Source organism: Phocoena sinus, chromosome 3 (genome assembly GCF_008692025.1).
Source record: "Phocoena sinus isolate mPhoSin1 chromosome 3, mPhoSin1.pri, whole genome shotgun sequence".
NCBI lineage: Eukaryota > Metazoa > Chordata > Mammalia > Artiodactyla > Phocoenidae > Phocoena > Phocoena sinus.
Genome location: NC_045765.1, coordinates 114,441,588 through 114,457,329, shown reverse-complemented (window position 1 = coordinate 114,457,329; position 15,742 = coordinate 114,441,588). Strand labels below are relative to the sequence as shown.

The 15,742-nt window shown below is 38.1% G+C and overlaps 1 protein-coding gene across 5 annotated transcripts in view; it reads right to left on the bottom strand.

Annotated features, from left to right (window-relative positions):
- The window catches only part of GFM2 (GTP dependent ribosome recycling factor mitochondrial 2), a 46,754-nt gene that overhangs the window by 4,676 nt on the left and 26,336 nt on the right, over positions 1-15,742 (bottom strand). For 4 of the 5 annotated variants that reach the window (XM_032625882.1, XM_032625886.1, XM_032625885.1 and 1 more), the window contains 7 exons: positions 15,022-15,162; positions 14,839-14,938; positions 13,936-14,125; positions 11,960-12,036; positions 9,361-9,499; positions 2,065-2,244; positions 550-665 (listed from right to left, as the gene is read on the bottom strand). In XM_032625882.1, the coding sequence (XP_032481773.1) occupies positions 550-665; positions 2,065-2,244; positions 9,361-9,499; positions 11,960-12,036; positions 13,936-14,125; positions 14,839-14,938; positions 15,022-15,162 (943 nt within the window). The remainder of the gene's footprint in view (positions 1-549; positions 666-2,064; positions 2,245-9,360; positions 9,500-11,959; positions 12,037-13,935; positions 14,126-14,838; positions 14,939-15,021; positions 15,163-15,742) is intronic. The other variant, XM_032625883.1, reaches the window with a different exon arrangement.

The window sequence follows — 15,742 nt, the reverse complement described above, 5'->3', positions numbered from 1 at the left end:
CAAGGACATACCCCCAGGTAAACACAGAAGACCAGACTGCTTTATGCTCTGAGAAGGAAAAACGCTTATTTGATCTGTTATTCAACAGGACTTATCTGATTTCAGTGATCCTTGATTAATCTTATTAGAACAAACATGAACTCGAACATTGGAACCAATATTAGACCTTCAATGTCCTTTAGATTATAATCCATTTCGGGCCAAGCTGACCCCAGATATGTCTTTTACTCAAATCTACCAAGCTTGCCTCTTATGGCTGCATCTGGGATGGGGAAAGCAGAGACACCACTTAAAAAACTTGCCTCTTTGCCAAAATCGGAGGATATTTAATAACTATCTGTGTCAAACAGTAATTTCTTAGATCCTCTTTTGAATAAAACCCTGATGATTAAGAAATCAAAGATTCTCCATGGTAAAAACTCTTGACTATAAGGCTCAGGATACAAAGACACAAGGTCAGGCACTGCGAGCACAGCTGTCTGTGGATTAGTGGTTCACTACTGTCCAGAGAGTCACCTTAAAGCAAAAAGGATTAGGACACTTCTATACCTTTTGTAGGCATCTTGAGACACAGGCAGAAATCATAGCTGTGGAGGTACCGGGATGAATTACCAATGAATGTAAAGTAATTGCTACATCTTGAATTGGGGATCCAAGCAATGGTCCTAGGTAAGGGGGAAAAGATTTTATTAGGACTCAGTATTACAGTGAGGGGTAAATGAAATGTGTAAAGAGATAGGCAGAGAACTTCTAGTTTCCAGTTATGCATGTAAAGGAGCAATGAAGTCATCACTTTGTTGTAAATAATAAGTAAAAAGCAACAATTCTTATTGAATTGGTAAGAGATGGGAGGACAAAGGGCAAACCGCTGTCCCCAAGACTGGAGAGAGAGGTGAGTGTGGGCAGTCACACCTGATCTGTAATTGATGAACTGCTTGAGGCTTATTGTAGCCAAGTCAGAGTTAAACTCCAGGGGGGCCCAGTCTTGGGGATGGAGAGGGGCATAATTTTGTGAGCTCAAGCAGGTTCTCACAGTAAATATCAGAGATTCAGGGGGAGGGGAAAAGAATCCATTCTGAAATACTCCAAGGCACTCTATTCTTAACAAGGCCTGCCCTCAGGGGAAACTAGTTAATTAGAGCAAAACCTGCAGGGATATTATCAGAGACTAACTGACTTGAGGGAAGTACCCAATTCCAGTCTACTCTAGCCATCCTGTCCCACCTAAGGGGGGTGAAAAAAACTGAGAAACACTTGTGCAGCTCCGAGTCCAAAGGCACAGGCTGACTAGAAGACTGAGACCTAATCCTGGGACTACAGATGCTTCCCCTCCCCTTTACCTCACCACCGCATTACTAAAGGCCGGTTTATAGCAGTCCCTTACCCAGTACATCACTTCTGGCTATCAAGAAAAAATTATGGGATGAACTGGGAGATTGGGATTGATATATATGCACTAATATGTATAAAATAGATAACTAATAAGAACCTGCTATATAAAAAATAAATAAATAAAAGAAAAAAAGAAAAACTTATAAGGCATATTGAAAGGCAAAAAGCACAATTTGAATTTGAATACAGAAAGCAAGCATCAGAACCAGATGTGGCAGGGACATTGAATGATCAGACTGAGAATATAAACAACTATGACTAATATGCTAAGGGCTTAAATAGGTAAAGTAAAGGGCATGCAAGAACAGATGGGCATGACAGCAGAGAGACAGAAGTCCTAAGAAAGAACCAAAAAGAAATGCTTCAGATGAAAAACACTGTAACAGAAAGGAAGAAGCCCACTGATGGTCTTAGATGGGACACAGCTGAGTTAGAAAATATATCAGTAGAAACCTCCAAAACTGAAAAGCAAAGTGAACAAAAGACTGAAAAAAAAAACAAAACAATATCCAAGGCTGTGGGGCAACTATAAAGGTATGACATATGCGTGATGGGAAGAGATAGGGAGAAAACACCATCAAAGTTAGAAGAGAAGAATGAAACAATTTCTAATATCAGGAGGGATTAAATCGTTGAGTGATATTAATGCGTACTCTGATTGGAGTACCTTACCTTGGAGGCACGCACTGTGAAGGCCATTTTCAATGGCCTCTCGCGAGGCCTGAGAAAGGTTTTCGGCAACACTTGCTGCATACTCGATGACTGGCAGAAGAGATGATGTTTCCAGTGATTTTGCTTCCAGTTCTACAGTCACAAGATGCCGTCTGTCTCCTAAAGTTCTATCTAAGGTATCTGTAAACAAATCGAATATAGTACCTCAGAGATTTGTTCCAGAAAGATGTCAAGGTACCACAACTGGCAAAATTACAGTCAGCAAGTTCAAGGTCTCATGGAAGGTAAAGCGGAAGAAAATATCAACAATGACACTAAATACAGTATAAAAATGTCAGAGTAAACAGTTCTACCAAGAAAGCATCTGCTGGGACTTTCCTGGTTGTCCAGTGGTTAAGAATCCACCTTCCAATGCAGGGGATGCGTGTTCGATCCTTGGTTGGGGAACTAAGATCCCACATGTGTTGGGGCAACTAAACCCAAGCCCATGTGCTGCAACTACAGAGCCCACACACTCTGGAGCCCGCATGCCACAACAAAATATCCCGGCGTGCCGCAACTAAGACCAGATGCAGCAAAAAATAATTATAAAAAAAAAAGCATCTGCTTCTGTGTTTACCAACATTAAAAACCTGCTCTGGGGCTTCCCTGGTGGCACAGTGGTTGAGAGTCTGCCTGCCGATGCAGGAGACATGGATTCGTGTCCCGGTCCGGGAGGATCCCACATGCCACGGAGCGGCTGGGCCCATGAGCCATGGTCGCTGGGCCTACGCGTCCGGAGCCTGTGCTCCACAACGGGAGAGGCCACAACAGTGAGAGGCCCGTGTACGGCCAAAAAAAAAAAACCTGCTCTGAATCACCTATTAATATTGCTTTAGGACTTCCCTGGTGGTGCAGTGGTTAAAAATCCGCCTGCCCACATATATACAATGGAATATTACTCAGCCATAAAAAGAAACGAAATTGAGTTATTTGTAGTGAGGTGGATGGACCTAGAGACTGTCATACAGAGTGAAATAAGTCAGAAAGAGAAAAACAAATACCATATGCTAACACATATATATGGAATCTAAAAAAAATAAAATGGTTCTGAAGAACCTAGGGGCAGGAGAGGAATAAAGACGCAGACATAGAGAATGGACTTGAGGACATGGGGAGGGGGAAGGGTAAGGTGGGACGAAGGGAGACAGTAGCACTGACATATATGCACCACCAAATGTAAAACAGATAGCTAGTGGGAAGCAGCCGCATAGCACAGCGAGATTAGCTCAGTGCTTTGTGACCACCTAGAGGGGTGGGATAGGGAGAGTGTGAGGGAGATGCAAGAGGGAGGAGATATGGGGATATATGTATATGTATAGCTGATTCACTTTGTTTTAAAGCAGAAACTAACATGCCATTGTAAAGCAATTATACTCAAATAAAGATGTTAAAAAAAAAAGAATCAACCTGCCAACACAGGGGACACGGTTCGATCCATAGTCTGGGAAGATCCCACATGCCGTGGAGCACTAAGCCTGTGTGCCACAACTACTGAGCCCATGCTCCACAACTACTGAAGACCTTGCATTCTAGGGCCCACGTCCTCAACTACTGAGCCCACGTGCTGCAACTACTGAAGCCTGCATGCCTAGAGCCCGTGTTCCACAACAAGAGAAGCCACTGCAATGAGAAGCCTGTGCACCACAACGAAGAGTAGCCCCTGCTCGCCACAACTAGAGAAAGCCCGCGTGCAGCAATGAAGACCTAGCACAGCCAAAAAATTTTTTAAAAAAACAAAAATTACTTCAGTGTTAGGGTGTGTTGAGGCAGGTGATCGCACAAATTTTGTTATGCAGATTACACTTTTAAACATTTCTTATGTGACTGATATTCTTCTAAATACAAAATTTTTATTTAAAAGTAAAACAGTACTAATGAAAATTAAAAGGCTTCACCCTGCCAACCAACAAACTTAAATTTCATACACTCTTCCAGCAATACTTTATGTATTGGGTTTGGCCAAAAAGTTCGTTTGGGTTTTTCCATAAGCTGGTACGGAAAAACCCAACGAACTTTTTTTTTTTTTTTTAGTATTTATTTGGTTGCACTGGGTCTCAGTTGTGGCAGGCAGTCTCCTTAGCTGCGGCTCACCGGCTCCTTAGTTGTGGCATGCAAACTCTTAGTTGTGGCATGCACGTGGGATCTAGCTCCCTGACCAAGGATCAAACCTGGTTCCCCTGCATTGGGAGTACAGTGTCTTATCCACTTGCACCACCAGGGAAGTTCCCCGAATGAACTTTTTGGCCAGCCCAACATTTAATGTTTATAATTCTTCCCCCCAAACTAGTTATCTATTTGTAAAAATGAAAATAGACTCCCTCATTAGCTAACAACCAATAGCTGTCAGTGAAACCGAGTGGGGTGCTGTGGGGCTCCGAGGCATGGAGGCCCTTTTGTCCCCCATTTCTTGAAGGCAAGACTCCAGCCTCCATGACTTTCCTTAGTTCCAAAGGGCAGATTCGAACAGTTGCTAATCAAGGGAGGAAGCAGCCAAGAAACCACCTGAGGCAAGATTAAAGGGACCAGAGAAGCTCCTCAAGATTAGGAGACCACCTGAGATGAGATGAAGGGAGTGAAAGCCCTGTGTACACCCTGATGTTGTCAGAGACCCCACCTCTGAACCACTGTTATAAAACCGTCATCAAATCCTCCCAGGTTGGGACACATAGTTTTTCGAGGCAGGAGCCTGCTGTGTCCCCCTTTGCCTGGCAAAGTAATAAGGCTATCCTTTTCTACTTCACCCAAAACTGTGTCTCTGAGATTTGATTTGGCACCAGTATACAGAGAAGTTGAGCTTTCAGCAACATCACCAATCTCCAAGATTTTACTGAGACAAAACTATGCTCTATTTATGTGAGTGACCACGGAACACAGTGACTCATGGCCCAAATTCAAAACTAAGAACTAATTATGCTCTATAATTCCTCTTCATAATTCCTTTTATATTATGAAATATAAAACTAACTTTTATATTATGAAATATTTTATACTTAAAAATACATGCATAACCTAAAACCAAAATGAACATTCATAACCTAAAAACAAAATGAACATTCATGAAACCTAATACTACTAAAGAAACAGAACATTACCAGTAAACTAGAAGCCTTCTGAAGAAACAACCACTATCATGATGTTGTATTTAAACATTCATATGATTTTCTTTAGAGTTGTATCACAGATGCAAGTATCCCTAAACAATATAGTTTACTTCTGCTTTGTTTTGAATATGTTATTATACTGCATGTATTCAGCAACTTGCTTTTTTCTGCTTCACATTTGTGGGTCATCTGGGCTGACAGCTGGTGATGTAGTACATTCTTTTTCACTGTTATATAGTATTCTGTTATATGAACAGAGTACAATTTATCCACTATGTCCACAAATATTTGGATTTTTTTCACCTAAAGTTTTGTTTTATTACAATGTTATTATGAAGGTTCTTGTATCTGTCTCTCAATGTACATGTGTAAGATTTTCTCTAGGGCATATACCTACTAGTGGAACTGCTGAGTAGTAAGGTCTGCACATAGTCAACTTCATAAGAAAGTTGCCAAACTGTTTTCATAGTGGTTATATAATTTACACTCCCACCAGAAGTTTCTGTAAAACTTTCCATTGCAACTTTCCATAAAACATCTCACCAACACTTGGCATTGTCAGATCTGCATTCTTGCCAATTTTGTTGGTATAAAATGCCATCTTGTCCTTTTAACTTGCATGATCCTAATCATTACTGAGATTGAGAATCTTTTATGTTCACGGGCCTTTGGGGTATCCTCTTTTGTGAAATGTCTGTTCAATCTTTTTTGCTCACTTTTCTACTTGGTTGGTTGTCATGTTTTTAATGATCTTTTGAAGTTCTTTATATATATTCTGGATACTAATCTGTCAGTTTTATATGAGGCAAATATCTTCTCTCAGCTTTTGGCTTGTCTTTTTGCTTTCTTTATAGTGTATTTGAATAAATTCTTAATTTCAATAATATCAACTTTAGTAATCTTTTAGTTCATAGTTTCAACCTTATCTGGTTAGTAAAACAATTCTATATTGTCTTCCAAAAATTCGAAGGTTTCCCTTTCATAAAGTTTTGGGGTTTTCTTTCTTTTTTTTCTTTTTTGCATATATTAGCATTTATTCTCTTTATTCTTTTGTGCTCAAAGGGAGATTTCCAACTCTTCTTTCATATTTAGGCTTTTAAATTTACCTGGAATTGACTTTTGTATACAGTATGAGGTAGGAATCTAAAGCTTTTTCCATATGAATAATTATCCCAGGCCCCTTTATTGAATATCAGTCCACCCTTTCTCACTGAGCTGCAATATCACTGATGTAAATCCAATTTCCACATAGATATGAGTCTGTTTCTAGGCTTTCTGGTTTGTTCCACTGGTATATTTGTCTATTCTTAGCTTGATTTGTGTCATAATGACTATGGCTTTATAATAAGTATTAATGTCTGATACAGTTCTTTGGGTAGAACTGGTATGTTCATGATATTTAGTCTTCTTATCTATGAATAGTATGGTTTTCCATTTAACTTAGGTCTTCTTTAATGTCTGTACATTTTGATAATTTTCTAGATGTACACAAATGTAATCTGCTCCTCATCAGTGATGTGATCATTAGTGATCTGACTGTCCAGTCAGGGTGTGGTCTGATTGCTGCAGCATCTGGTTACTAGTTTTCACCTTGTAACTAATAAGCAATCTAGAGCGAGACACTTGAAGACCATGCAAATATGCTGCTCAACAATGTACTCAATATTAAGCATTCACCATATTACAAGATGACAATTTCTTATTCCAGCCCTCCTCCTCAACATCTAACAGTCAGCATTTGGCACTTCAGTGTAATGAAGAAGAGTCTCTTCTTCTTGTTGATCTATCATCAGTATGGACTCATGAGTTCCAACTTTTTCTCAGTGGTCTATGATTATTCGTAATTATTGTGGAGTTCAAATTAACCCAGATTTAGCCAGTGGAGCCTCTTCGGGTTGGTTCCTGTGCCCTTATGACACATCCCCATTATTTTTTTGAGCATTTCCTTTCTTTCTCAGATAACATGATGTTCTGTTGCTTGCTTATTTTTGATAGTCTCCTATTTCTTACTAATACTTTCTATCCCCTTTCTTATTTCTTCAAAAATAATACTTTTATACTCAGCATATGATAATTCTAGTATCAGAAGCCTTTGCTGGTCTGCCTGTGATGTTTATTGTTTCTGCTGCCTTTTTTGCTCCTTGTGCCTTTGCTCAAGGTTTTATGATTATAAATAAATAAAATTTTTTTTGCGGGGGGGGGCTTCCCAGGTGGCAGTGTGGGTAAGAATCTGCTTGCCAATGCAGGGGACATGGGTTCAAGCCCTGGTCAGGGAATATCCCACATGCCGCGGAGCAACTAAGCCCATGTGCCACAACTACTGAGCCCTCGAGCCACAACTACTGAGCCCACGTGCCACAACTACTGAAGCTCATGCACCTAGAGCCCATGCTCCGCAACAAAGAGAAGCCACAGCAATGAGAAGCCCGTGCACCGCAACGAAGAGTAGCCCCCACTCGCTGCAACTAGAGAAAGCCCGCGCGCAGCAACAAAAACCCAACAGAGCTAAAAATAAATAGGTAAATTTATTAAAGAAAAAGTTTTTAAATTGTGAGTTCATATTCCTTTGTGGGATTTTCTTTGAGGCCTGGATTGAGGATACATTTATCTAAAGAGGCCCTACATTTGTTTTCTCCAGGTTCCTTGGTATATTACCAATCCATAAGCACTTTACACTAAATTCTTCTCTGTTTGGAGTTTTTCAGGTCAAACTGGTTCTATGAATTTAGGCTGAAAATGCTATCAGAAGCCTACAGTTACAAATTCTCAGAAATTTTGCCCCTTTGCCCCACAGTCAGTCAGACAAGTTTCCTTGTCCTCTTCTTTTATGGAGAAGATTTTCCTCATTATTTCCATGAGGATGTGGCCCTCAAGTTCTAGGTTAGACATTACCACAGATTTCTCCAAGATAGCTAGTGGCTTAGGTGCTGGCTTATTTTCCAAGATTCCTGCTCCAGTTTCCTTTTTGGCCTGTAGAAATTTCCATTACATTCTAACCATCTCAGACATTAATTTAAAAGATGTTATTTATATTTTCCCAGAATTTTTGGTTTTTCCAGATATAAAGTCCAGAAAGAGAAATCATCATGTCATTTGCCCCTATATCCTGCTTGTTTAATTTTTCAAGTTTCAATGAAAAATAACCACCTGGCCTTTTTACAAATCGCTGAGTTGCTTAAAAGTTCCTAGTTATCCTAAACATATCTTTTCTATATTTTTTCACAAACCTGCCCATGTTTTCTCCTTGGGGGGCGGATAGGAATGATTGTCATGTTCTTTTGTTTGAGGAACCAAATTGAAATTATCATATGTAGAAAAATCATGCATTCTTACATTTTGGGACAGAAATATAAAAAGTACACTTTCTTAAGAATACCATCAGCACAGGATTACCATACTTATTAAATAGTGGAAATTATTTTCCACTCTATTTTTGGTTTTTTTCTTTTTAAATTTTATATCTTATTTTATTGAGATATAATTGACATACAGCACTGCAGGAGTTTAAGGTATACAACATGATTTAAGTTACACAGATCATGAAACGATTACCACAGAAAGTTTAGTGAACATCCATCATCTCATCTAGACACAACATTAAACGGAAAAAAAATTTTTCTTTGTGATGAGAACTCTTAGGATTTACTCTCTTAACTTCCATTTATAACGTACAGCAGTATTAATCATCTTTATCATGTCATATATCATATCACTAGTACTTATTTATCTTACAACTGGAAGTTTGACTACCTTCATCTAATTCTACCTTCCCCACCCAACATTTCCACTCACTTTATGGAGTGAAACTGATACACCAACTTCAAATTGTTATACTCCTTCTGGTAGTGAGGACCGGGATGAGCTGTCTACTTCAATGGCTGATCCCACTGCACGCCTGCTTGATGAGTGGCTCAGCCAATATATGTAATAAATGAGTTGTAATGAAATAGAGCTATGTCTAAAACAAACAAATGCTAAAAAACAAGAAAACACACACATAAAACCTGTCCCCACTGATGAAAGACACTAGTGACTATGAACCCTGCCTTATGCAACTAAACTAAGAGATTCAGAAAACAGGTCCTGGAGAAAAAGAGAGCAACAGAACCAGCAAATTCTAAATGCTGTGAATTCGAAATGTTTTATTTTTTACCTGTAGCACGAACTGAATTTAGGATGGTCTCTCGGTATGCCACCTGGAGGGGCCCTAGATAGGTTTCCAGTCCATATTCCCTCTTGATTCGGTCATGAATTATCTCAATATGCAATTCCCCCATGCCACAAAGGATAGTCTGGTTAAAAGAGGAAGAAAACAAAGATCAAGGAAAAAATTAAGTTTATCACAAAATACTAATAAAGGTATATCAATATATTTTATTTTTCATTACTTACAAAATGAATTTCTTCCGTAATTTTTTTTGGCTCCTACATCAAAACACTGCTTTTAACTTTTCTGATTGAAATAATAAATCAATTAAAAGTGAATCACTAGGCCAATCTCTTATTCTTTGATAGCTGAATTATCAGCTGGGTAAGTGGTATCTAACTAGAACTACACTTCCCAACCACAAAGGTAGTTCTGGCCAGTGAAATATAAGCATAAATGATGTTGTAACTTCTGGGTTATGTCTTTAAGGGTAAATAAAGCCCTTCTCTTAATGAAGATATAGACAACCGTCTTGAAATGTGAATGAGGGCAACATCTTGTGAATGGGGGGAATAATCCCTCCCCCAAACACTGCCAACCACATGGCTATTTCCAACCATCCTGGGCACCTTACAGTTTTGTGGGCAGTTGAAATTTCCAAAGTAGCTTGGAACTTTACGTGACAGAGAAACTGACTTTTATATTCTTTGAACCAATGTTATTTTGGGTCCTTGTTAGAACAGTCAAATTTGCATCAAAACCAACCAAAACATGTTTTTGTTTTTAGAAAGCAACAATGGTTATTCCTGAAGAAGGTCTTTGTGTATGAGAGAATATAGTGCAAGGAATCCACATTTGCCCCATTTTATTTATATACCATCTGTGTAGTGAGGCATTAACTTTACCCTAAAGAGAGATCTGGCCCTTGCCTTCAGCTACTGGGAAGTTATCTCTAGGCCAAGATGCTGCCTGATAGAAATGTCTTTGCTTGTCTGGGGACTTTGTCCACCAGATAGTCTAACAATGTGATTTATGATGCGGCTTTGGAATAGCTGTACCCATTTACAACCTAGACAGTAAAGGTAGTAGCCCAAACCTACAGGAGGCACTAGAGATTAAATGTCAACCACATAGACAGTATGTGATTATGCCCTAATAAAAACTCTGGGCATGGAAGGCCTGGGTGAGCTTCCCTGACTGACAATACTCTATGCCAGGAGGATGAAGAAAAGCATTGCATTTAGAACCCTCTCAGACTTTGCCCTAGGTGTCTCTTCCTTTGGCTGGTTCTGATTTGTTTCCTCACACTATAATAAAACTATAATTGTAAGGAACAACAACAAAAAACTATTTGATGTATGAGGGCTATACTTTAATATAAAGTTAAAGAAGTAATTATTTGGAAAAAAGCCAGTTGTAGAATAATACAAATAGAATGACTTCTTATATATCTGTACATATATATTTGGAAACATAAATACTGTGTTTTATAACATTGCACAGCAGAAAAATGGATGTTTGGAAAAGTGTGAAAGGCTATTCACCAAGTTTTCACAGTGATTACCTATGTAGAAAAGGATAGAGAGACTGAAAGGGAGACTTTAATTTTTAATTTGTACACTTGAATGTTATTTGCTATTTAAAAAAAAATATGTACTGGCATTTTTAAAATAAAAAGTTTGTTTTAATTGCTGTTGTAGCCTTCAGAATCAATTAAACTAAATTGCTACCTCATTTAGCTGGCATTTGGGAAAATAAAGTACTCCATATTTTTCAGATTAACTAATCAGTTTATCCTTTTTAAAGGCAAATTTATAATTTTTTAAGGAAAATTTTCTAGAATTTTATATAAACTCTACCCTGCCCCCCTAAAAAGAAGATGCAGAATGAATATGTGTTCTTCTACTGTATTATATAATATACAGCACAGTCCTGTACCTACTTTAGGTCTCTATTTCCTCCCACATTGTTAGGCTGTAATCTATCACTTCTCACCCATTTTAGGTGTGTTATCATCATTAAAAGTATACCTAGGGCTTCCCTGGTGGCGCAGTGGTTGGGAGTCTGCCTGCCAGTGCGGGGGACGCGGGTTCGTGTCCCGGTCCGGGAGGATCCCGCGTGCCACGGAGCGGCTGGGCCCATGAGCCATGGTCGCTGGGCCTGCACGTCCGGAGCCTGTGCTCCGCAGCGGGAGAGGCCGCAGCGGTGAGAGGCCCGCGTACCACAAAAAAAAAAAAAAAAAAAAAAAAGTATACCTATGCATCCTTCCTTTAGAAAGCTGCTTCTATAAGTTTTAGCATAAGAGGCTCAAGGTTTTCTCTTGGGGTTGAACCTTATTTCAAAATTTCACAAAAGGCTGTCTTCTGGAAGGTAGAAATGTTGGAAAGTAGTTTATATAAGTAAGGTATAATCATACTGAGGAATTAGGAGAATTTAACTTGACAGTCAAAATATAATCAGAAATTTATGAGAGAATCAAAAAAGGCTTTTTCTTTCAGGGGCATAGACCAATCAATGTTTTGGATATATGCACTTAAACACTCTCTCTCACACACACAAATGTTTTTACTGAAAGACTCTGGGGATTAAATAATAATATGCATACTTGTCCAGAGTCAGGATCTAGCTTCACTTTCAAACTGGGATCTTCACGCTGAAGGCATTTCAATGCATGATCCAAATCTAGAGGATAAACAATAACTGTTATCTTTATGTTTCATTTTTTTTGATAAGGTACTATACATTCTAGTGGGAAAATAGATGAACAAGCAAATTTTGAAAAAGAAAATTTCAAACAGCAAGAAATGTTCTGGAGAGAATAAAACAAGGTGATGAGATAGTGATGGGAGGTTACTTGAGATTGACCTGGGTAGACCTGTCCAGGATGATTTAGATAAAGACACAAACCAAAAAGAATATCGCAAGTAAAATCCTGAAGAAAAAGAATTCCGGATAGAGGAAATGGCTGTGCAAGGAATGGCTTCTACTGGAGAAACAAGAAGGCTAGTCTAGCTGGATATTGGTGGACAAAAGGAAGAGTAGCATCAGATGAGGCGGGAGATGTGTGACAGGGAACACACCATGTAAGGTATTGAAGGCCATAGTGAAGAGTTTGGATGTGCACTGGGAAGCCACTGAAGGGTTTAAATGGGATAGTAACATCATCTGATTATGTTCTGCAAAGGTTAAGGAACTGACAAAAAAAGCAAAAAATACTTTAGAAACACATACAATAATAAGAAACTGGCAAAAGGAAGCTAAATTACATCATGAATAAAGAGATACTAATGTGATCACTCTATGATGAATTATCACACCAAGGAAGAAGTAAGAATACAGCTGACCCTTGCACAACATGGGTCTGATGCGGGTCTGCTTATACGCGGATGCAGAATTGGAGGACCTAAGTATAGGGAGGGCTGACTGTAAGTTATACTGGGATTTTCAACTGTGTGGAGGGCTGGGGCCCCAACCCCCCTGTTGTTCAAGGGTCAACTGTATGTTATTTGCATTAAATATGCCATCTAAAGTAAAGAGATACTTTGATACAATCAATTAACTGATATGCACATGCTCCCTCTTTAGACCTGCACTGTCCAAATGGTAGCCACAACCCATCTGTACAAGATATTACGAGTCTGAATTAATGTTAGCTGTAAGTGTAAAATGGAAAAGAAAAAAGAAAGTAAAGTATCTCAATAATTTTTATATTATGTTGAAATGATAATATTTTGATATACTGAGTTAAGTAAAATACATTACTAAATTAATTTTGCCATTTTAACTTTCTTTAAATGTAGCTATAAGGAAATTTTAAGAAGTGGGATGGAAAGACTGGAGCTTGGGTGCCTGATGACGTGTGGAGTCATCCTTGAACCCCTGGGATACCAATTCAAGGCATATTTTACAAGAGAAAGAAGTGAACTTTTGTCGTTAAAGCAACTGCTATTTGGGGGTTTTATGCTCTATGCAAGCAAATCTAACAAGAAATGTTATAGCTGGAATCATGAGCTTTACTATATACTATACTAAGGAGTTTGGGTTTCTGCTATAAGTAATGAGAAGCCACTGAAGTATTCTGAGCCAATATGCTAAAGAACAAACTATTTATCACTCAGAAAGGTCAAATGACATTAAACATACTATATAAATATCTTCACTGAGTTCTAAAAGTTAAGCCAGAAAACAAGGAAAAGTTGATTTTTATAAATGGTGATGGGAAACCGAATCGGTTATGAATTGGTTACCATCTAATCTAATACACTGGAAGGGCAATCCTGAGGTCAATTACTTAGAATCCCGTAGATAGCACCACAAGAACAGAATAAGGAAAAATATGGTAAGAGAAAAATGGCAAAGCTGAAAGAAAAAAAATGAAAAGAGTTTGTAAAAATCAAAACAAATTAAAAAACTAGACCAATCACAAGAAATACTTACCAATAAAAAAAAAAAGAAATACTTACCAATAAATGCTCATAAAATTGAACTCAGTGACATAAGAAACGTTTTGAGGTTAAAATGTAACTATTTTATCTAAATTATCAGAGCACTAATTAATTGATGCACCAAGATTATTTGTACCTGGCTGCTTAGCCACTGATGGAGGTTCTATGGTACAGAAGAAAACAGGTTCTGGAATCTCCACCCCAGCCAACAAAAGCCTCTCTGCTTCATTGTTTTGTCTATGCTTCTTTTCTCCCTCCCTTTCCGCTCGACGACATGCAGCTAAAGCACTGGACTTGGATGAGACAATGGTGTCACCAGTGGCAGTCTGCAAGCAAAGAAGATGCCTTGGGACAAAACAGGCTATTGGCAAGCACTCAGCTTCCACCAAGGACCACGAAAACCAAAGAAAAATTTTAAGGTAGCACTTCCTCTTCATCAGAACTTAAAAGAGAGACAAATTCATTAAGCTCATTATAACTCTGTATTGGTAAAGCTAATTTAAGTTGTAGAAGAATTCTGTCCAAAATATTGCTGTAATAAGTTCTAACAATAAAACATTCATACACGCAAAAAATACATTTAAAACTCATTTGGTAAAACAAATTCATCTTTGAACAAGAGACAAAAGAACGAAAGAGACAAAAATCCTTGCCCTTACAGAGACTTCATCGGCAAAATATCTTCGCTTTTTAACCTGATCAGTTATAAAGTTAGATTTAATTGTCTGCAATAATCAAGATAGGAAAAAAAAACAATGAAAATAACATTATTTTACATAAACTTAAAACATAAGTATATATCCATAGTGTGTGTATTTTACTTGGATTTGAACTTTATATGAATACAATCCATTCTGTAATTTACTTTTCTTTCTATTAAATGTTTGAGATTCAACCATGTTGATGAATATACTACAATATTCATTATTCCACTACTGATAGCTTTTGGATTGTCTATGGGCTTCTGCTATTACAAAATACCTACTTTTAATTAAACATTTAATCTGTTATTTCCTAGAGAAAAGATTTGGTCACTTACGTTTTTAAGCCCAACAGTCAAAGCAATGTTACCAGCAGTCAGTGAAGGGATTTCTACATGCTGGTCAGCAAATGGCAAAAGCAGACGACTTATTCTCTCCCTGTAAAACCATGATTTATATTAGTAAAAGTATATTTAAAGAAATGAGTGAAGTTTTAGAAAATAACCTAGGCTTCTACTTACGTGCAGTTTCCATTAATATTATGGATGGCCAATTGGCGTTTTATCATGCCTGAGTAAATGCGCAAAAATACCAGTGGGCCTCGCTGCTTGTCATGGAGAACTTTAAATGCCAGGGCACATAAGTCACCCTTATACCACTGCCTATAAAATTAAGGAGAAGTTCCAGAAAAGCCACTTTAAAATACACTTCCTATATATCTATACAATCAGATCAGAATCACTGCATAAACCTAACCTTGATGTCCTCAAAAGATTCCTCATATCTTCCAGTTTAGCTACCAAGGCCAATTAAATAATGTATTATGTACCTCTCTTCCTCCACCAGACTAAATTATTCATTGGAGATCTTACCATTAATTCCTCAAAAACAAAAACAACGGATTCTCTTCCAAATATTACCTCTATTAGCAAATAATTCTTGCCTAGATTTCCCTCCTCAAAAAATATACCTAGGAACATCACACCACTTCTTAAAACCCCATACAGGGTAAACAAATAGGTACTTTCCAATTATTGCTTTCACTCTCTCCTCCCACTTTTCTTCAGCTGCATAGCCATATAAATCTACACTATAAACTTGAACTTGTTTACACAGCGAACACTTACAGAATGATGTCCTTAAACTGGAGTTCATTACTAGGTTTCAGAAAGTTTGAATCCCTCTCAAATTGCCAAACTTTGCATATAGGTACATTTTTCTGAGGAAATATTTCTCCATATT